Raw genomic sequence first — 22,085 nt, forward strand, 5'->3', positions numbered from 1 at the left:
ATGTGTGAGTGAGGAGACCTTTAAGCATTGGTAGGGTCCCTGAACATTTTTGTGCAGCTGGTAGTGTTTCTAAAAGAAAATCTTCTACCTGAGGTTCAGTATGTAAATCTACCTTGTGATATTTTGCTGCCCTATTAATTAATTGTGCAAACACGAATTATCATCAGGTGGGGAGGGTTTTGAGGAATACAGATCAGGGTCATTATCATTATCTGTTACTGCATCATAATCTTCCCATGGGTCTGTGTCCTCTGGGATAGTATTGCTTTCCTCCCCAGGAATGTCCCCATCCCCTGTGTCACTTTCTACATCAGTTTGAGGTGTAGATGGGCGTGGTGTAAAAGGTCTAGGGATAGCTGGTAGAGTATGAGGAAGAGGAGAAGAGGGTGTATCCATAGGCTGTGGAGAAAGGGGAGGAGTTGTATTTGTCCCCATTGTTCTCTTCATAGGAGGAGGAACATTCCCCTCCAATGGTTGTGTCTTCCTCCTTTTAGGTGGTTTTGCCACCACCTTGCCAGTTTGTGGATCAATAAACAAAGTCTTTTGTTTTGGATCTATGTCCTGCTCCTGTGTCGGTACCGAAGATTTCGGGTCCGATAGGTGCTTTTGCTTCTGTGTCTCGGTGCTATGTGTTTGCCACCGAGAGTTTGCTCGAGTCCGATCTTTTCGGTGTCGAGGGAATCTTCGACGTCGAAGCATGTTTCGGTTTCGAAATGGAATGTCTCGACTTCGAGTTCTCTTTGGTGTGGAGCTTCGGTGTCGATGTTTACTGTTTCTCGGATCCGACATAGTGATGGGCTGAGTGTTTCGGTTTCGCTGCCGAGCCAGAAGGCGGGGCGTCGGAAACTTTTTTCGGTTGTCTGACCGGGCTCGAAGGCGGGGTCGACACCAATCGGGGTCGGTTTTTTGGTAAAGGGACGCCGTCACTCACAGTTTGATGAACGTCGACTTCGACATCAGACTCCTCCGCTTCCGACCCCGACCCGTCCTCATCTTCTTCCTCCTCGGAGTGTTCTACCTCGAACAGTTCTGGGATTGCATTTGACTCCATCCTCGATACCTCGTATCTTCGGGCTCGACGGTTTCTAATAGTCCACTTGGAGGAGAAAGCTGCACAGGCTTCACAATCCCTGGATTCGTGGTCAGGTGACAAACTGGTTGCACACCTCGTGTAGGCCCTTGTTTGGGAATTTAACACCACACGTTGGGATATTTTTGAATGGGGTCCTTTCCATGGACACCAGGCTGGACTACGTCGAAAAAGGCCTCACTGTCCCATCGATGTAGAGTTAGAAATCTTCGGTGTTGACGTCGAAACGCGTTGAACTGGGAATGAACTCGCGCTCGATAAACAATACCGTCGAATTGGAAAGGGAATACGCGCCGAAATATAACTTTTCTCGAAGTCGATCCAGAGCGCTTCGATTCTCATCCGAACCCGATGGCGGAAAAAAACAATCTAAGGATGGAGCCGATGCTCATGCGCACTACCACCCAAGGGAGGAGTCACCAGCCTCGTGACTACAAAAGACTTCTCCAAGAGAAAAACAAGTGCAATCATCCGAGCCTATCACCAGATGGCGATCTATTCATAATGCACCATCTGCAGCCCATATGCCTCGAACAATAATTAATCAGGGAAAAGGTCTCCTTTATCCTCCCAAATGCACACCATAAACCCATTGCTCCAACAGGTGAGAACAACCACCATCAGTATTTGGATCAGGCACAAAAATTACAGACCTAGACTTCAGACTTGTTACCAGAGACAATGCCACAGGAATCAGTAACAGTACTCAAAACACAAGATTTGATCCTGGAACATGGTTCAGGTCCATGCAAAATGTCAACACTGCAGCCTTGTCTCCAGTCACCACCAAGTGTTGTTGGTGAGTGCTACAGTCCGTACCACCAACTGGTTGAGGAGGCCACTGTTCTCTTGGTTTATCTTAAAAAAGAAATTACGGATTTTATCGGTCCATCGGCTCTCTGGAGGCACACTTGTGCAAGCCATTCATTTCATTTCCCCGAAATGTCAGATAATTCTTGTCATGACGAGCAGCACAGTACATTACCACCTGTAATGCTCAACACCGGAGAACAGCATTCACCAATCAAGTGTCTGAATATTTGGCACAATCTCATTGTACCTGGTAAAGCTTTTCAAACTTGGACATTTGTTTCTTATTATACACTAAAAAAAGTAACAAAAACAATTTCAGGAAACTGGTGTGTAAGCGAGAACTGAAGAGGTAAGTGGAGAGAGTGCTGCATAGTAATTAGGGTGTTGTCAAGTCAGGTAAAAGCCATATGACACTCAGGAAAACGTGCACCGCCAGGTGCCACGTCTAAATGAAAACTAGGTGTTCCCATCCTGAAGAGAGAATAGTGTTGATTAGGACTTCTTTCATCATATTCTTACTCCGACGTGAACAGAGAAGAGAAGACACAAGTGAAGGATTCAGACTCACCTCAGTGTCCTCAGCTTTCACTCTAAGCTCTTGTACTGAGAGTGTGACAACCACAGTGAAGATCAATCAAGATGCCAGGCATAATTAAGCCATTCAAGGGGGAAAATGTTTGACACATCAACTTCTGTGGGTGCCTGCGTGGACTGGATGCTCTCTTCGGTGGTTCCCTTTCTCCCCCCAAAGGTACTGTATCAGGAAGAGAATTCTTGTCTTGAGGCATAGGTCTCCGCTCCATCTGCATACCAGTACTAAAAAAGACCTAAGGTGCCTTTTGAGGATTCTTCATTACAATAAAACATGGCTCTTTCATGCACGCATCAATAGGCTCAAGTAAGGCCAATTCTCTAAATATCTCCTGAAGCGAAGAAATTGCTCAAAAGAACCTGGCAGTGAGAACTATACAGTAACTGCAAAACCTTAATTGTATGCAGGGATACATTGTGTAGCACTGGCATCATTTCCATGACCCCCACTGTAATACGAGATAATTGTTTACAGAAACGGGAGATTATCTTAACAAAATTAAAACCAAAATCTGTCTCAGGTCATAATTTAATGAATGGCATCATTGTCCTCTTGCAGCTTGGCGTTTTAGAACCGTCATACCTTTATCTGTGGCTTGTCTGCATCATATTCGCCCTCCTGCATAGCTGTAGCCATCTTGTTCATGGTTGCAATGAGAATGCTGCACGACTGGCGCAAGCTTTCATGTGGGTTGATGCCTTGAGAGCCATAGATCTGAAATAAAGTTTGTGCAAGTTTGGCATTCAGTGAAAAATAACATGAGTCATTTGGTCGTCTTTTTTCCAGTTGCCCATTCCACAGATATCATGAAATTATCAGAAAATACTTATAAGACTTTGAACAAAGATTTTACCTTTGTATACAGAAATTTCGATTGAAGTTTACTATCATTGAACTTAACAATACTCGATTTTAGATTTTAGATCCTCGTCTCTCTCTCCCAGTCAGTTACGTCGACTGCCGCCAATTTTAGATCTTGTATGGAGGCAGTCGGCCAATGGATGATTCACAATTCATTGAAACTGAATGAGGAGAAGACGGAGGTGATGGTATTTGGAGGAAAGGAAGAGATCTGGTCTGCTGAGTGGTGGCCGAACTCACTGGGTGCCTGCCCCGATCCTACCTCCTCTGCAAAAAATCTGGGGGTTATGATTGATTCCACCCTTAGTATGTGCCAACAGGTCAACAGGACTGTTTCGACCTGTTGGGGGATCATCCACATACTAAGAAAAATCAGGCCCTATCTGTCCCTCCAGGCAAGAAAGCAACTAGCCGTCGCACTTTTGGGCTCCCGTCTGGACTACTGCAATGCGCTGTATGCTGGGCTGAATAAGAGTCAGCTGCAGCGCTTGCAGGTGGTCCAGAACGCAGCAGCGAGATTTGTTCTCGACTTGCCCAAACGTGCCTCTGCCACCGATGCTCGGAAGCAGCTCCACTGGCTTCCCGTCGGGGATCGCATCCTCTTTAAATCCATATGTATGGTGTACAAAGCCTTAGCTAAAACTAGCCCTACGGGCATTGGATCTATCCTGTCTCAGTACAACCCCGGCAGGAATCTTCGTTCCTCACATAAACTTCTACTTTCTGTGCCTCGTGTCAGGAAGACAAGATGGGGAGGCAAGTCCATTTCCAATCTGGCCCCTAAATGGTGGAATGCTCTCCCTCTGGAAGTAAGGTCCCGCCCCACTCTACAAGCCTTTAGATCTGCTTTAAAGACCCACCTCTTCACACGCGCATACCTGTAGTGGTGCTCTGCAAACTTTTTGATCTGTTTTTGATAGGCGCCTTGACACCTTCGGGTTTAGTTTGCGCGATACAAATTGCATAATAATAAAATAAAAATAAATTAGGAGCCACAGATGGATTAAAGATGAAGGGGTTTGATGCCCAGTATCTGGGCTTAAGAAGGGGAGATACCAGGATCAGACCTAACAACCGATTCTCCACCCCCAACTTTAACCATTCCATGTTTCAGTCACCGCCATACGTAATAACCTGGGAGACGGCCCTGCTGGAAAATGTGAGTAGGTTTGGGAGGAGGGAAGCACCACGGATCTAAGTGTAGGAATCAAAGCACTAGGAGGGGGTTGGTGAGGGTAGGTTAAAGGCTATTGTGAATAACCACAGCATACTGCCCCGTGCTGCAGGAGGGTGTTTGGCTGTGCCTGCCCTGGAGCCATGGTGGGCTAATCTCACATGGGCACCAAGTCAAACTGGGTTCAGTGTTCCTGTGCCAGGTAAGCGTGGGTGCGGGAACAGAATTGTCCACCTATGACCTTCTTGTAATAATGGCCTTAGTCTGTCCACTGAGATTCTCAATCTGTGGCCTAAGTGCAGCACAAACATTTTCTGAAGTTTCTAGCAGAGTGAAGATCAAGCTGTACACATTTTTACTCAATTGACTTACAACTTACTACATTAAAGGGAGGAATACAAAAGGGATTTCAGTTAAATGTAATACTGCGATTGTGTATTCTTAGATTATGCTACTTTGCAACAAAACACCATTCACTACTTTGTTTTCCATAACTACAATGCTCAAACAAAAAACATGTGGAAATGGATATTGTAGAACTTGTCTCTCTTCAGGAAGAGGTGTGGTGCCGCAGCTAGGGAGACTGACTCCGAAATCAGGGGATCACGGTTCGATCCCCAGCACCAGATTAGCCCAGCACCATGTGACTCTGGGCAATAGCTTGCTTTATCTTCCCAACGGCCCCCAGCGCCTAGAGACCCTTACGGGTGATTGTGCGCCTTACAAATGTGGATTATATTATATTATTATATTCAAGCATAAGAATTACCTGTTCCGCAGCTTTAAAAGCCAGGTCCTCCAGCTTCAGTGATAATAACCCTTCATTCTCCCCCAGAGGCGCAATCATCTGTGCTCCTGCGGCAGCCACTTCTTGCAGCACTGCCACCACCCAAGTTAAATGCTTACGGCAATCCAAGAGTGTGTCAGAAACCTGGGAAGAAAAAACACAGACAGGTACAAAGCAGCATGTTACAACCTAATCTTATCAACTGCGTAAGCATGAAAGACCAAATAAACCATCTGGATTGGAGCCTGTGGCCGAGAACGCATGTTCCACTGAGCCAGCAAACCCTTGTGCACACAATCTACTTCAGCAGGGCCTACAGCACTGAGAGGTCCACCCATATTTGTAAATAAAATGAATACCATAATCATCTTTAAGCCTACAAATGGTAGCCCAATTTGTCTGCTGCACTATGTGGCACAAATAGTGGGAAATGCAGTCACTGTTGCTCCAAGGGCTTGAAATAAAGTCCGTTCTCCTGGGGTTTTCAGATCAATGAAACAAACCCTTTCAGTCTTGTAGCGTCACAACAGGGTAATTCGTTATTGCCTCTTGTAACCGCAATGCAAGTAGAGGCTGTTCGATCTTGTGACCTCAGGGCCTACTCACCTTGTGTTAATATGCAGATTGTGCTATAGATTATCATTAAAACCCAGGAAAACAATTTAAGAGTGTATGGTGCCAAAACTAGCCAACAATAAGCAGTGGTTCTGGTCTGTGCTGGAAATATACCAAGGCACTGTCATTTTAGAATATAACAGCAGATGCTGAACAGACCCATGAAATGGAAGTGGACAAAATATCCAGGAAGTGTTTGTTCCAGTTATAGGTGCTTTGTAAAAATGTATATTGAAAGTGGCAGCTCAATTGCTATGGAGCACACTATTTGTACATCTCACCACTACCTTGAGAAACACGCTGGCAGCCCTGTGGCAAAAAAAGGTTCAAGGCCTTCATGGTGCCTCCATCTTCAACACTATGTCCCACACAAATTGATCGGTCTACTTCCATGAATGTCATGGTGCCCCTTCTACTAACGAGACAGGCAGGACCTTAGAAATATATGGTGTTTTAGTTTAAGCCAGGGACCAATATTCAACAAGCTGCTCCAATACACCGCAGACTGCACACTACATGGTACCAAACAAGTATACTACAAACGTAAAGCTTCTGTTAACAGGCGGGAGCGTAGTCTCTGACCTGCTGCCCAAAGCTGAGAGCTGCTGGTATTCCTGGTGCATCAGTCCCAGGCATTCGGCGGCGGATTTTCTTGCAGAACTGACGGATATCACTACAGGAGGTTTCCAAATCCTTTAGAAGGATAGCAAGGTCCGAGGCTTGCTGCCCGGGCTGTTAAATAGAACAGTCAGGAAAAGAAAAAAAAACAACTGAATATTTACTGCACCAAAGAATTACCATTTTACATGAAAGTAAGGAGGAGTTATTCTGACCTGCAAAAAGGACCGGAGTCGACCCACTTCCACACCCATACAGTCCAAGGCACTTTGGGTGAACTGAAAAAATGAAAAATACAGAGCTGTTAACAAACTTTGAAATCAAATAAGACTCTGTATGGCCATTAATTTACAATAAAAACAGACCAAACACTTCATAACACTGAATAATGAGCTGTAAGTCAAGTATAAATGTACTCCGTAAGCTTCTATATCTTTATCTTTTGCCCCTTCAGTTGCACATAAGGGAAGCCCAAGCCACTGGATAATATCACAGCAAATACACAGCTCTCTGTGAAGTTATTAAATCGAGACACCTTCGAGTGAGTGGCAATGCTTGAGTATTCTCTCTTCACCACGTTTTCGCTCCATCTCAAAGTGGAAGGATTCTGAGGCCAGACTAGTGCGGAGGTGATGAATGGGTTGTCTTAGGACTGAAAGGGCTGAACAACAAAGCATTCTATTAGGAGTACAACGGATTTAGTTTTCTTTACATATACTTCAGGAGAAGTGGAATTTTCACATTCTTGTTTAAAACATTAATACTGTAATTTACAAAATCCTAAATTAGAGCTTTCTTGAAGTCAGCCTAGCTTGTTTTTAGCATACAGACAAGGGAGTAGATGAAGGAACAAGAAAGAGGGAGAGACCAAGTAAGAAAGAGCTGACGTTTGGGTGGATCTTTACTGGAATATATTGTTCCAGGAACTGGCGTCCAACATGAAGACCCAACATTAAGGCATTACTGTCACTAGGTCTGGATGGAATTTTAAGTATGCTGGTAAAATCTTCAAAAGTCATTAATTTGAGATATCAGCAGAAGACTAGTTCTCACTTTAAGATATTTTTTGCATGAATCAGTCTCCTGCTGGTATCTCGCAAGATTTGTATTCGAGGCGCACTTATGATTTAAAAAAGCCACATGAGATACTGGCAACCCACATTTTGCACTAAACGTGTAAGCTGGGTCAACTGGAGTAGGGTGATGGTGTCTGGCAATCTGGTGATGCAAAGCAGAGTCTCAGTAGTGTTTGGACCAGGTACCGAAGAGTGGACATGATACTTACCTGTAACTGCAGTTATCCAGTATTGGTATCTTTCATAGATTCACTTGCCTGAATCATTGCCCGTCCTCGAGATGGGAGTCCCCGGTACATTAGTAATGTCCCATTAGACATAGAAAGTAATACGCCCAAGGCCTCATATTAGTAATATATCCAGGTCCTTTTGTGATAAGGACCAAACTAGAGGAACACCAATCAGCTGTCACCACCCTCTGGAACCTTCCTGGAAGGCGCTCTAGCCCCTCAGATTTTCATAAGCACAGTGCTATATGGAGGAACAACATAGTACTAGATGAGCCCTTCCAAGGGAGGGGAGTGGGTTGCATAAGAATCTATGACAGATATCAATAGTGGATAACTGCAGTTACAGGTAAGTAACTAATTTCTTATCCAGTAATAGGTTATCTTTCATAGATTCACATGCCTGAATCAGAATAGAAAGCAATAATGAGCACATTTCCTTTTGTACATAAGGCATAAATGCACCAGTTGTTACAAAACTATTTTCTTCGATAGGAAGGTAATATACATATACGCCCATTAAATAAACATATCAATGTTAAAGTGCAGAGCAATAAGTTGCAATTATGGCAAAGGTTATAGAAGTAACAGAGAAATGTGAGTTTAGAAAGAGAGAGAGGTTGGTGGGAAGGAAGGCTCACCTTTATCGAAATAGATGACAACACCGCCTGTCCCACCACAGCATCCTTCATTAGCTCCGAATCCAAGCAGTAATGCTTGGTAAATGTATGCGGCGCCTTCCATGTTGCCGCTCTGCAAATGTCTGTGATAGGCACGCCCGCAAACAATGCCATAGAAGTAGAAACTGCCCGAGTGGAATGGGCACAAATTCCTGATTGCAAAGGTTGACCAGCTTGCTGGTGACAGAAGACCATAGCACCAGGGATCCATCTAGAGATACTTTGTTTTGTAAGGGGAAAACCTTTCCTAGGTAAACTGTAGGCCACGAAAAGTTGGTTGGACTTGCGGAATGCTTTTGTCCTCTCAAGGTAGAATTTAAGGCAGTGTTTCAAATCCAACAAATGTAGAGCTCTTCCGCCTGCTGTTTGAGGATTTGGAAAGAAGGTCTTTAAGACAATAGGTTCGTTAAGGTGGGAGTCCGGCGGAAATACATTTTGGGTTAGTACGAAGAATCACCCTATCGTTCTTGAATTGAAGAAATGGATCTTGTATTGTAAATGCGTGAAGCTCAATGACTCGTCTTGAGGATGCAAGGGCAAGAAGAAGGGCAGTATTCCAAGAGAGGAATTTGAGGTCAGCTATGTGTATCGGCTCAAAAGGATGCTTCATAAGTTGAGCAAGGACTGTGTTGAACTGCCATGTTGGAGGAGGAGACTTTACAGGAGGGAAAATTCGGAATACACCTTTGAGAAATTGTTTAATCAAAGAGAAGGTCCTGTGGAAGATCTCCTAAAATGGGCGATTGCTGCCAGGTGAACTTTGATGGAAGCGTGAACGAGGTCGGAAGTTGCTAGATGGAGAAGGTATGGAAAGATTTCTTCCGGAGAAAATGAGGGGATGCACCTTAGCAGATCTAAACCAGATACAGAACCTTTTCCATTTGAAAAAATAAGTCCTGTTTGTACCATCTGCTCTTGCGCGAGATAGAACCACCCTTAAGTCTGGAGGAATGTTTAGGCCATGAAATTCGTGGAACTTAGGAGTCAGGCCGATAATTTGAGAGAGGCTGGATCCGGGTGTTGGACTTGTCCCTGTTCCATCATGAGGAGAGATGGAAACGGTCAACGGAATTGGAGGTTGCAGTGAGAGGAGATGGAGTTCCATGAACCAATGTTGGTGAGGCCATGCTGGATCTATTAGAATTAGCATGCTGGCTGGAGCTATTAGAATTAGTGTGCAGGGCGCTGCCTTCCTCTTCTTCTGGGAATCAGGGGAATCGGTAGAAAGGCATTGGCAAATACCCCAAATCATGCTATTGAAAATGCATTCCCCAGAGATCCCTGTTGGGGATGCCAGCTTGTGAAGTGTTGGCATTTGGTGTTGTGCTGTGGCAAACAGATCCAACAGTGGTTCGCCCCAATGGGAGATGCTGTTGAGAGTATCTTGGTTCAACTTCCACTCGTGGCAGGTTGTCTGTAGTCTGCTTAGCGAATCTGCCAATGTATTGTCTTTTCCTGGAATATATTCAGCCCTCAGAGAAATTCCGTGCTGAAGTGACCAGTTCCAAAATTTTTGAGATTCTTGAAAGAGTGACACCGAACGAGTTCCTCCCAGTTTGTTTAGAAAGTAAATTGTCGTAGTGTTGTCTTTTCTGACGAGCACTAGTGAACCTTTTATCCTGGGAAGGAAAGCCAGGAGGGCTAGATAGACTGCTCTAAGCTCTAGGACAACTTCACGCTGATCTGAAGCTCCTGAAGGAAGGCTCCCAACCTTCTAGAGATGCATACGTGGTTATCACTTGAGGAGAGGCTAGAGTTAAAAAAGGTAGGCCTCAAGAGAGATTTCGTGGATGAGTCCACCAGTTTATAGAGGTTGACCATCTGAGGAGTCACCTGCATGACGTCGAATGATCCGTTTACTTGAATTCACAGAGTGGTGAGAGCCTCTTGGAGAGGACGCATGTGGAGGTGACGTTAGGGAACTAGAAGAATACAGGAGAACATCATTCCGAGGAGGGATGTGAATAGGCGAACTGAGACTTTTTCTGTATACGTTCTGCTAATTTCAGGAGTTTTAGTTGTCGTTTCTGTGATGGGTAAGCCTGTTTCAGGATGGTATTCAGGACAGCTCCCAGAAATGTTGTCCGCTGAGAAGGTTGAAGGACCGATTTATCTGGATTGAGGGTGAGACCCAATTTTTTGAAAAGCCATAGACAAGCTCTGGAAGACTCTCACGCTTTCGAGAAAGGGTGCCTTGACGAGCCAGTCGTCGAGATAAGGAAAGACTTGGTGATGCTGCTGCCTGAGGCATGCAGCGACTGGGGAAAGACATTTTGTGAAGATGCGTGGGGCTGACTTGAGCCCTAAGGGCAGAACTCTGAACTGGTAGTGCTTGCCGGCCACAGCGAACCTCAGAAAGTTCTGGTGTTTTCTGTGGATAGGAATATGAAAATAGGCATCTTGGCGGTCTAACGATACCATGTAGTCGTTCGCATTGAGAAGCTGCAAGACTTCTTGAATGGTGACCATGTAAAACGATTGTTTCTTCAGGAATTTGTTTAAATTCCGCAAATCTAGAACTGGCCTCCATTACTTTCCCTTTTTGCATACCAAGGAGAATCAGGAGTAAAAACCTTTTCCTCTTTGATGAACAGGAACCCGCTCTATAGCTCCTTTCTGGATCATTGATGATATTGCCAGGTGTAAGAGGTGTAAATGTTTGTGAGCCATAGGTTGAGGAGGCGTAGGTGGAGGAGTTTGTACAAATTCTAGAGAATGTCCAAACTGTACTAGCTGGCAAATCCCAACGATCTGTTGTGATTGGAGTCCAATTTTGAAGGTAGTGGGATATTTGTCCTCCTATTTTGGAGGGTGGAGGTGAAACGGAGAACGGCGGCAGAGAGTAGTCAGTGGCGTCGGGCGGAGTCCAGCCTTTCCACGAATGAAAGACTTGTTGTAGGAAGTTTGTCTGTTGAAACTGTGGTCTTTATTGCGGGTTAGAGGAGGAATAGGAAGGATACTTATACTGCTGGTAGACTTCTCTGTAGGAGGATTGCCCTCTACCCCGTGAGACACGAAAAGGGGTGCTTTTATATTGGAGGGTACCCAAAGCTCTGGCTGTATCCGTATCTTTTTTGATCCCTTGGAGGGCTTCATCAATATGTGTTCCAAAAAGATATTGTGCGTCATAGGGCATGTCAAGGTTTTTGGTCAGGATCTCAGGCCGGAGTGTTGTCGCTTTAAGCCATCCTTGGCACCTTAGGACCGCCAACCCAGCCAATTGGCGGAAACCAGTGGATGCGATGTCCATCGCTTAGTCGATAATTTCAGAAGCCGATCTTTCGCCCTCCAGCAACACCTTCTTTGCTTTCTCTTTAGTGTCTTGTGGGAGGGTCTGACCACATCTGCCTGTGAAGGAGTTAGACGCTCTTACAGTTAACAATGACATGGAGGAAAAGCACTTTCCAATATTGTCCAACCGCCTGCCCTCTTTATCCGGGGTGCCAATAGTGGAGCAGATGTTTTTTTTTATCTGCTTTGAGCTGCCTGAGTAATGACTGAATCAGGCTTGGGATGGCCTATAAGGCAGGCTAGAGCGTCGTCTGGAGCTCTATATTTTTTAACCAATCTTGGCAAGACCAGAGGAACTGTAAAAGGGTTTTGCATTATTTGGCTGCCTTGGTCCCCAATATAATCTATGATAGGCATAGATCGAACAGATTTTTTGAAGGGTTCCTTGAAGTCTTAAAGGAAACAGTCCTGTTGGTGAGAAGGCATTGGAAGTTCAAAGCGTTTTGCCTCTTTCCAGGAGATTATGGAATCCGATATCTTCTGGAGGTGCGTCTACCTTGAGGAACTAGAATTCGATTTGGGCCTAGTAAAACATGTAGTTACTTTTAGTAATTAGCGTGATGTACCTAGTAAGCTAATGTAGGGACGCAAACACTAATACGCACACAATATATAATAATTTAGGGATTAGTATAAACTATGTTACACGTTTGTACCTAATCATAGGCAGTACTGCTTGACTCAATCGATGCCATTTTGTGGCCTAGTTCACTCATCGTAGTAGTAAAAACCTATCATTGCATTTAGCTCAAGCCGTTCTCCTGAGAAATAGTACAACTGTAGCAAGCTGCTGCTTCTGCACGTTAGGCCTGTCAAGGTTGAGGGTGAGGGTAGGCTGGATAAGCACATTCCAAGGGGTGCAGTGCAGACTCTCTCGGAGTTAGCAGAAGGGAGTTACCCTCACGACCTTGCTATAACGAGCTGGGCTAAACTAGGAGCGCTTGTCTCCCATATATGGTCTTTCCCCTGCACCAACCTGTACCAACTTGTATTTTTCCTTCTTAGGTAACGGTTTCAAAATGTAACAGTAAATATGTGATGTGTTGATAATGTGCCAGCAGTCTTCTTGGCGGACCTTGTGGGGTTAGGTCGCAAGGAGCTCCTCTGGCAGAGTTTGTTTTTTATAATATTATTATTATTATTATTATTGGAGATTTATTAAGCGCCTGGTTACGCCACTGGCGTGTCCCCGCGCTATGGCAAGCGGAGTAACTGTCCCCCCTACTCCCAACCAAGCTACCTACTGAAACAAATAAGTTTTAAGTTTTTTCCTAAACAGGATTTCGGAAGATTCAAGCCGAAGTTCCAGCGGCAGATTGTTCCAACATTTGGGGGCAAGGTATCTGAAGGATCTGCCTCCCATGCGAGCTTTGGAAATTCTGGGTACTTTTAGCAGCCCGGTCTGCGAGGACCGAAGGCTGCGTGTGGGCTCATAGTAAGCTATGAGACTTTGCAGCGGGAGAGGTGCCTTGCCATTCAGAATACGGTGGCAGGTGGCAAGGGCCTTAAACTGCACTCTCCTCTCAATAGGGAGCCAATGGAGCGCTCGCAGGGCTGGCTTGGCAGATGCCCTCCTAGGGAGTCTGAGGACCAGCCGTGCTGCCGCGTTTTGGAGAACCTGCAGACGACGAATGACCTTGCCGATGGCCCCCAGATAAAGAAGATTCCCATAATCAAGTCGGGAGGTGACCAGGGCATGCACCAGCGTCTGACGCGCTGAGATAGGAAGCAGGTCTAAGACTTTCCTGAGGGTTCTCAGAACACTGAAACATACCCCCACCACCCGACCGACATGTGGGCCAAAGGTGAGGTCCCTATCGAGCCACACGCCCAGGTTCCTAGCCTCACGGCAGGGTGCGGGAACTTCCCCCAAACACGGTGGCCACCATGCCGACGACCACGCCGACGGTACACCCCCCACCACGAGCACCTCGGTCTTGCTCCCGTTCAACTTTAAACAGTTGGCAGACATCCAGGCAGCGAGATCATTCATGCAGTTCCTGAAAATGTCTGCCGCAAGATCGGGCGCGCGTGAAAGGGAGATGACCAATTGCGTGTCATCGGCGTAGGACACCAGGCGGAGGCCATAGCCCTCCACAATGGCCGCTAGGGGGGAGACATAAATGTTGAATAGGGTTGGACTCAGGGACGAACCCTGTGGTACGCCCTGGCCCAGCTCAATCTCCCTAGAGTAACACTCACCTAGTCTGACCTGGAAGCACCTCTCAGAGAGGAAGGACTTAATCCACCCAAGCGCAGCTCCTGTCACCCCACCTCCATTCAGACACTGTAGCAAGGTGGAATGTGCTACAGTGTCGAATGCTGCGCTTAAGTCTAAGAGGATCAGTGCCATCGTCTGGCCCTCGTCGACTCCCTGTCTAAGTGCCTCCACCGCCACGAGGAGAGCAGACTCCGTCGAGTGACGGGGACGGAAGCCAAATTGCGAGTCGTGGAGTAGCGAAGCCCTCTCCACGAACTGCATAAGTTGTATATTGGCTGTTTTTTCCGCCACCTTCGCCATGTAGGGGAGAAGGGAGATGGGACGGAGATTCTCCAATTTTTCAAAACTAACATTAGCCTTTTTTTGCAGGGGGAGTACCACTGCCTGTTTCCAGGCCTTCGGGACCACTTGCGACTCAAAGGAAGTGTCCAAGAGCTGACGCACATAAGGCTCTAGCACTGGCAAGCTATCCATGAGCCGATTGGGAGTGGTCGGGTCTCTGGGGGAACCGGATTTAATGGATCCACAGATACGAAGGAGCTCCGTAGTGGGGGGGGTAACAAACCTGGTGAGCCGATGTTCCCCTTCCCTTCTTGGAAGTTCCAAGAGGGCAGTGCCACTATCTGTCCTCTGGGGGAAGGAATTATATATATTGGAGACCTTGGTTGCAAAGTACTCCGCAATACGATTACAACCCTCCGTAGTACAAAGTTTTTCTGGTGCTGAAACAGATTTTCCTATTGCAATACTTTTGTAGATAGAGAAAAGCTCTTTGGTAGACTGCTTAGCTTCCTCGATTTTATTGCAATAATATGAAGATTTAGCTTTCCTAATCAACATGTGATAAGCACGTCTGCAGTCAGTGTAACTGTTTTTGGCCTGTATGGAGTATGCGATCCTCCATTTCCTCTCGGCGCGTTTGCATGCCGCCTTGGCCGTACGCAGGTCCTCATTGAACCAGGGCGCCGACCGTTGTGTACGGCCGCCTGGTTTCGACGTACCCAGAGGTGCCACCTGATTCAAAGCTTCCAAAATGCGTTGGTCCAGGTTGTAATTCACTTCATCAACCCCGTCACCCCCAGGATGACCATTCTCAGTAAGTGCCCGATTGAATTTGGCCAGAGAGAATGCTGCCCACCTGCGCCTGGGATGTTTATCAGCGGGAGGGTCATCGGGGCGGGGTCCCTGTATTCCGATGGTAAAAGGGACGAGGAAATGATCGGACCAAGCAATGGGAATCGGTGCTTGAGCATTCACTTGGCTCCAGTTAGCAAAAACTGGGTCCAGAAGGTGACCCAGCTTGTGGGTAGATGATAAGACCTTCTGCTCGAATTGTAGATTAGCCATTGTGTGGCATAACTCACTAGCCACTCTGTCCGAGGGAGTATCTAGATGTAAATTAAGATCTCCTAGGACCAGATATTTATCTGAGCGCAGGGCGGCCTCGGTGACACCCTCCACTAGCTTTCCAACAAAAGCTGTGGAAGAGCCTGGTGGACGGTAGACTAACAAGCCTTTCAAGGTGAAGCGGCCATTAATGGAGATGGAAAAGACGCCAGCTTCACTATCATCGATCGCAGTGCGAACGAGCTGACATTGATAGTCTTGCCGCACAACCACGGCTATACCGCCCCCTCTCCCACGTGGCCTGTCTAGCCTGTGAAGGCAGTAACCTTCAGGTATGGCCTCAATAATCTCCGGCATGGAGTCCTGATCCAGCCACGTTTCCGTAAGGAATAAAAGATCCCATGGTTTCTCCGTAAGGAGGTCACGGATATCAAGGGAGTGTTTCCGTAAGGAGCGAACATTTAATAGGCCACATATCAAAGTATGTTGGCCAGCAGTTAGCGCCTTACCGGTGTTAAAGGTGTACTCACAGTGGCTGCAGCCCACATTTGTCCCAGCGTCAATGCTGTGGGGGCAAAGCCCACATAGCTCCCCTCGGAGGAGAAGTAGCTCATCTCGACTCCAGGAGACTTGACAGGAGGGAGAGGCAGAGGGTATGGCCCTGGGCCGCAGTCGGCCGCGGACGGGCGCAGACGGGCTTAACTCTGGCGCAACTCCGGCGCGCCTTCGTCGCGCCCGCTGCGCTCGCCCGCTGCGCTGTCGACAACACATCCGTCTTATATCCCCCCCAGCGTTCCAGCCACTAGAGCGCTGCAGTTCACTAACCGGAAGTGCCTGGCTCGGACCCTCCACGCCCTCTGCACAAACGGCGCTAATCACCGGCGTCAGACCGAGGCGGGAGGGAGGGGCGAGTCCAGTCCTCCGTGAGCAGTCAGGCAAGCTCAGCCGAGCTGAAATCTAAAGGCACACACGACACGCTGCCAACGCGCTGTGCTTCCAGCCAGGTGAGGAGAAACAGTGACTAATTAAAATATTAGCATTCAGTAAAATGCTCACGCGCCGCTAAGCAAGCGAGCAAAAGCGCTTAGGTTTAAAAGCGGTAGGGACGCTGCCACAGTCCACTAAACGATGGGATTTTCTACACTGCCAGCGTCGTCGACGAGGTTGTCGTCTAAATATTCATAGTCAATGGTAAAAGGTGGCACTGCCTTCAATGATGCAACTCGTCGACTCTGACCGGATCACAAACAGGAGCACAGGCTCATCTGTGCAGTCGCGCCCCGAGCACCCGTTAGCTGGAGCCGAGACATTTTAAAAAGTGTATATATTTTAAAAGCAGTTTTTAGACTCGGACTTTCCCTTACCTGCAGCGAGTTTGCTTCGCCAGGTAGCATTTTCGGGACAGGTGCTGTTTAATCGCCTCACCGAACGGACCCGCCATCTTGGGTAGGGAAGGTCGACGGTCCAGTTGACCGCCCCTCCCGCCCTCTCTGGATACTTAAGGGCGGTCCCTTACACCTTCGTGACTTTTGCTGAACTTGAAAATCTTTACCCTGAGGCGGAAAGCCGGGGCTCTTAGCGCTCTCTTGCGCACTCTGTTAATTAATTAAAAATAACACTCTGACCGGATCACAAACAGGAGCACAGGCTCATCTGTGCAGTCGCGCCCCAAGCACCCGTTAGCTGGAGCCGAGACATTTTAAAAAGTGTATATATTTTAAAAGCAGTTTTTAGACTCGGACTTTCCCTTACCTGCAGCGAGTTTGCTTCGCCAGGTAGCATTTTCGGGACAGGCGCTGTTTAATCGCCTCACCGAACGGACCCGCCATCTTGGGTAGGGAAGGTCGACGGTCCAGTTGACCGCCCCTCCCGCCCTCTCTGGATACTTAAGGGCGGTCCCTTACACCTTCGTGACTTTTGCTGAACTTGAAAATCTTTACCCTGAGGCGGAAAGCCGGGGCTCTTAGCGCTCTCTTGCGCACTCTGTTAATTAATTAAAAATAACACTCTGACCGGATCACAAACAGGAGCACAGGCTCATCTGTGCAGTCGCGCCCGAGCACCCGTTAGCTGGAGCCGAGACATTTTAAAAAGTGTATATATTTTAAAAGCAGTTTTTAGACTCGGACTTTCCCTTACCTGCAGCGAGTTTGCTTCGCCAGGTAGCATTTTCGGGACAGGCGCTGTTTAATCGCCTCACCGAACGGACCCGCCTTCTTGGGTAGGGAAGGTCGACGGTCCAGTGGACCGCCCCTCCCACCCTCTTCCCTCCCCCTCCTCCATGAATAAAAATAACGGACATGCACGTCCGCGCCGGCGGCGCGCCGAAAGCGCGCCAAAGGCGCACCCGTCTGGGCCCGTCCGGGCCAGGCCGGGCACAGGGCCACCCACTATGCCCGTTTTGCACGAGCATCGAATTAGACACACAAGGGACTATCTCCTACAATTTTGCGCGGCAAATTCACTCCCAACCCCGATCCCTTTAATTACCTTCCATAACGATACTCCTGAGATACTCACCAACCAGACAACCAACAGCCTCAGTCTGGCTTTACTGAACTGCAGATCGGCTGTCAAGCATGCGTTAGAGATAAAAACGCTCATTCAGGACCTACAATTAGATATTCTATTCCTCACGGAAACCTGGCTAACGCCTCATTCAGATGCTGATATTGTGAGTATGCTACCCAAGGATTACCTCACACACCATCAGAACAGAATAAAAGGCATAGGAGGCGGACTAGCGATTATTTACAGGAATTCCTTCACTTGCAGGCTACAAGAAGGAGGGATAGAGGACTGTGAAAGTGCTCATTTCTCACTTCAACTAACTCCCAATAAATCCCTGTCAGGTCTTTTGATATACCGTCCTCCGGGGACCACAGGTAACTTTGTCAGCTCACTATTGGATACCACCACTTCATCTTGTACCTTGACCCCTAATTTTATCCTGCTTGGCGATTTAAATCTACATTTTGAGGACAGTACTAATAAAATTGCTGGGGATCTTATCTCAGAATTAAAAGTACTTGACCTTCATCTGATTAACTCAGAGGCAACCCACACTAAGGGTCACCCCCTAGACCCTCTCTTTGCCAATCTTACAAAAATTGAAGCTTGCCCTTCACTCCCTCTGCCCTGGTCTGATCACTTCCTCATCCCTTTTACATGGCAAACTAGCAAAATCACCGGCCACTTGCAAATCCCAAGAGAACGGGACCGACTATGGTCCAGAATACCTCTTGAAGACTGGACACAGGAGTTGACACGATCTACCCCTTCGGCAGACCCTGACCCTGTGTTAGCCAACGATAACTTCACTAATTGGATCACCTCTACCTTGGATATAGTCGCCCCTAAGATAGACTTAAAGAAAAAAAGTACCACCTTTAAATCACCATGGTTCTCACAGGAACTCAGGAACCTCAAGAAAATCTGCAAAATCCATGAGCGGAAATGGAGGAAAAAATGGGACCCCACCATCAAGGAAGAATACAAATCAGCGATGAGGACTTATAAAGCGGCGCGAAAAGCAGCCCAGGCCTCCTTCTTTGATAAAAAAATCAAAGCGGCCTCTAATTCTTCTCGTGAGACTTATAAAATAGTTAAAGAGCTCCTCACTATTCCTAACACCCCCTCAAACCAACAACCCACAGTTGCCAGATGCAACCAAGTAGCTTGTTTTTTTCAAAATAAAATCATCAATATTCTACAGTCACTCCCTCCTTTAAACGATGATAATCCCCTGACCGCCCTATCAGCCTCCGTCAGTGGTCCAACTTTAGACAGTTTCAACCAACTTTCTGACGACGACTTTTTAAAAGTCCTTTCAGACTTGAAAAGTGGCTCCCCTAATGATCCAGCACCTATCCACATCCTCAAACAAGTTGGACCCACCATCTCGCATGTGGCCACCAACCTCATTAATGCCTCATTTAACCAAGGAGTGGTCCCTCCTAAATGGAAACACGCAATTGTCAAAGCTCTTCAGAAAAAACCTGGTATAGACCCTGCAGATTTGACCAACCTCCGCCCAATTTCACTCCTTCCTGGACTAAGTAAGATTGCAGAGAAGGTGGTCAACAAGCAATTGTCTGCCTTCCTTGAAATCAACAATCTCCTTCGTCCCACACAGACAGGCTTCCGTCCGGGTCAAGGGACGGAGACAGCCCTTTTGAAGGTAGTTGAAGAGGCGAGATGCATCTTGGATTCGGGAGGATCAGTGCTACTGATCCTCCTGGATCTAAGCGCTGCATTCGACACGGTGGACCACAAAACTCTCATTAAGCGCCTCTTTAGTTTGGGAGTAAGGGGCACAGCCCTTTGCTGGCTCTCTTCGTTTTTAAAAAACAGAACATTTCAGGTCTGCGAAGGGAATGTGCGATCCAACATTCTCCCTCTCCAGTGTGGGGTCACCCAGGGCTCCTCATTGAGCCCTACACTTTTTAACACATACATGGCCCCCCTGGAAGATGTGGTCTCCCCTTTTGGGATAAAAGCCGTCACATATGCTGACGACACCCAAATGATCGTATCATTCTCTCTGGAAGAGGACAAGGTTAAAAACCTTCATGACTGTTTAGAGGGAATTCATGCCTGGATGTCCTCCTCAAGGCTCAAGCTCAATGGCTCGAAAACGGAGCTCATGCTGCTGGGAAATAAAATATCTTCTCTTCCATCCGCCATGTGGCCAGCATGCTTAGGCCCCCTCCCTCAACCCAAGACTGAATTAAAAAGTCTGGGTTTTTGGCTTGAACAGGACCTATCCCTTAAAACGCAAGCGAAAAAAACAGCTGGCACATGTGTGGGGCTACTGCGTTCCACCAGAAAGATCCTCCCTCTACTTCCAGGACCTTCACAGAAATTGCTCGTTCAAGGTCTAGTCTTATCAAGACTAGATTATTGCAATGCTCTCTTTCTAGCTGCCCCAGAATCCACGATCAACATTCTTCAAAGAACACAGAATGCTGCCGCTAGGATTCTTACTGGGACCTCTCGCAGAGTCTCAGCCAAACCCGCCCTTAAGGCACTACATTGGCTGCCGATCCGCGAAAGGGTCAAATTTAAGGCCCTTTGCTCTACCCATAAAGCTTTGCAAAATCAAGGGCCTCCAATGCTAAAAGCTATGATCTTTCCATACAGACCCAACAGGCCCCTACGCTCAGCTCAAGGTCATCTGGCCACAGTCCACAAAACCAGAAAAGCCCGAACTGGAGGACGCCGTTTCTCGGTTACAGCGGCCACCTCCTGGAATGCTCTGCCATTTCATCTTCGTTCTGAGACCAATCTTTTGAAATTTCGCAAGCTTCTAAAAACACACCTCTTCCCGCAATAACTTCCCCCCTTTCTCCGACTTCACCCTCAGAAGTTCTGCAATCCCAGCGCTGGGACGCTCACGGGCAGCCATGCGCTATATAAAACCTAAATTTCATTTTCATTTCATTTCATTTCATAAGCCGTCGTCGATAGGAGGGTTGTCAACGGTACACTCTTCGTTGATGTGCACATCCTCATCGAAGAAGCACTCGTCGTCGTGCTATCAACAACACTCCTGTTAGCGCTTTCATCTTTACCATGGGGTTTCGTTTTTTCATTTTTTTGTTTTTTTGTTTCATTTCATTTGATACTTGGTTGTTATATGTTTTTCATTAATATACGTTTTTTTATGTATTCCTTATATTTATCTTTATCTCCATCCATCTAACAAAGCGATACTTGTTAGCATTAACAATCAGTTTTCGTGATCTAGAAGACGTATGTTTCCGATTTTTAGTCCGTTGTTTAATCAAGATCGCCACTCTTTCTAAGTCCGGTTTCTACCTGCATGATTTTGGCTACGTCATTAGTTGGTTCAGCCTCAAAAAGGCTTGATACTTCTCCCCTCGGTTCATTTCTACTCGCCGCTTTTGACGAGCTCCGTCCGAGCACGAATAACTATGAGGGCCATATCTCGCTTTCCCTCCTATGGACTATAGGTAAGTTGCCTCTCCTATCGGTTACTGCAGTACTGCTCTAACTTTATGTAGTCGAGAGCTACAGGATACGAGTATGAGAACTGCCCGCATTTATTTATTTCAATGTCTGCCAGCAGACTATGAAGCGGTCTACGGCATCCATTACCGCGGTTTCAGTAACATTGTTGCCAAATATATTTTACTTGTATCGCGCATCTATCGAGTGACACATTAAATGGGTTGTTACTTAGTATTCTCATTCATGAGTCGGGTATGTAGCGAATTTAGTTGTTTGTGCTCTAAAAGTCTCGTTATAGACGACAAGCAAAGATGTGTTTTTTATTATATTTTTCTCCTTATTTTTTACATTTTCTTCCGATTATTTATTTATAGCCCCTCATGAAACCTCTAGCAGGTTTTCCGTTTTACGGTGTTTGTTAGTAACGTCTTTATTTTGCATATTCCTGTAGATTCCCTGTATGAACACACCTTTTGTCTGGCCCTCAGCTTCCAAAAAGGGCTCTTATTTTGAAGGTATATATCGTCCTGAATCGTAGAATGGCACATTCTTTTTGACTAAATAATAGGTCATCAACTTTGTTATTTACTCTCTTCGCTATAGATTGAAAGTCCTTCCCGACACCCTCATCTGGAGGATTAGCATGAATATTTAACTACTTCAAGTTCGGCATATCGTTCCAACAGAATCCCCATATATATCCTCGTTATCATAAGGTAC

At 46.6% G+C, this 22,085-nt stretch overlaps 1 protein-coding gene across 11 annotated transcripts in view; it reads right to left on the reverse strand.

The window, feature by feature from the left end:
- Window positions 1-22,085, reverse strand: part of DCTN1 (dynactin subunit 1) — a 624,416-nt gene that overhangs the window by 126,406 nt on the left and 475,925 nt on the right. For all 11 annotated transcript variants that reach the window (XM_086960179.1, XM_086960178.1, XM_086960174.1 and 8 more), the window contains 4 exons: window positions 6,766-6,828; window positions 6,515-6,664; window positions 5,300-5,461; window positions 3,078-3,209 (listed from right to left, as the gene is read on the reverse strand). In XM_086960179.1, coding sequence (XP_086816305.1) covers window positions 3,078-3,209; window positions 5,300-5,461; window positions 6,515-6,664; window positions 6,766-6,828 — 507 coding nt within the window. The remainder of the gene's footprint in view (window positions 1-3,077; window positions 3,210-5,299; window positions 5,462-6,514; window positions 6,665-6,765; window positions 6,829-22,085) is intronic.

The sequence above is a fragment of the Lissotriton vulgaris genome, chromosome 3_1, assembly GCF_964263255.1.
Source record: "Lissotriton vulgaris chromosome 3_1, aLisVul1.2, whole genome shotgun sequence".
Taxonomy (NCBI): domain Eukaryota; kingdom Metazoa; phylum Chordata; class Amphibia; order Caudata; family Salamandridae; genus Lissotriton; species Lissotriton vulgaris.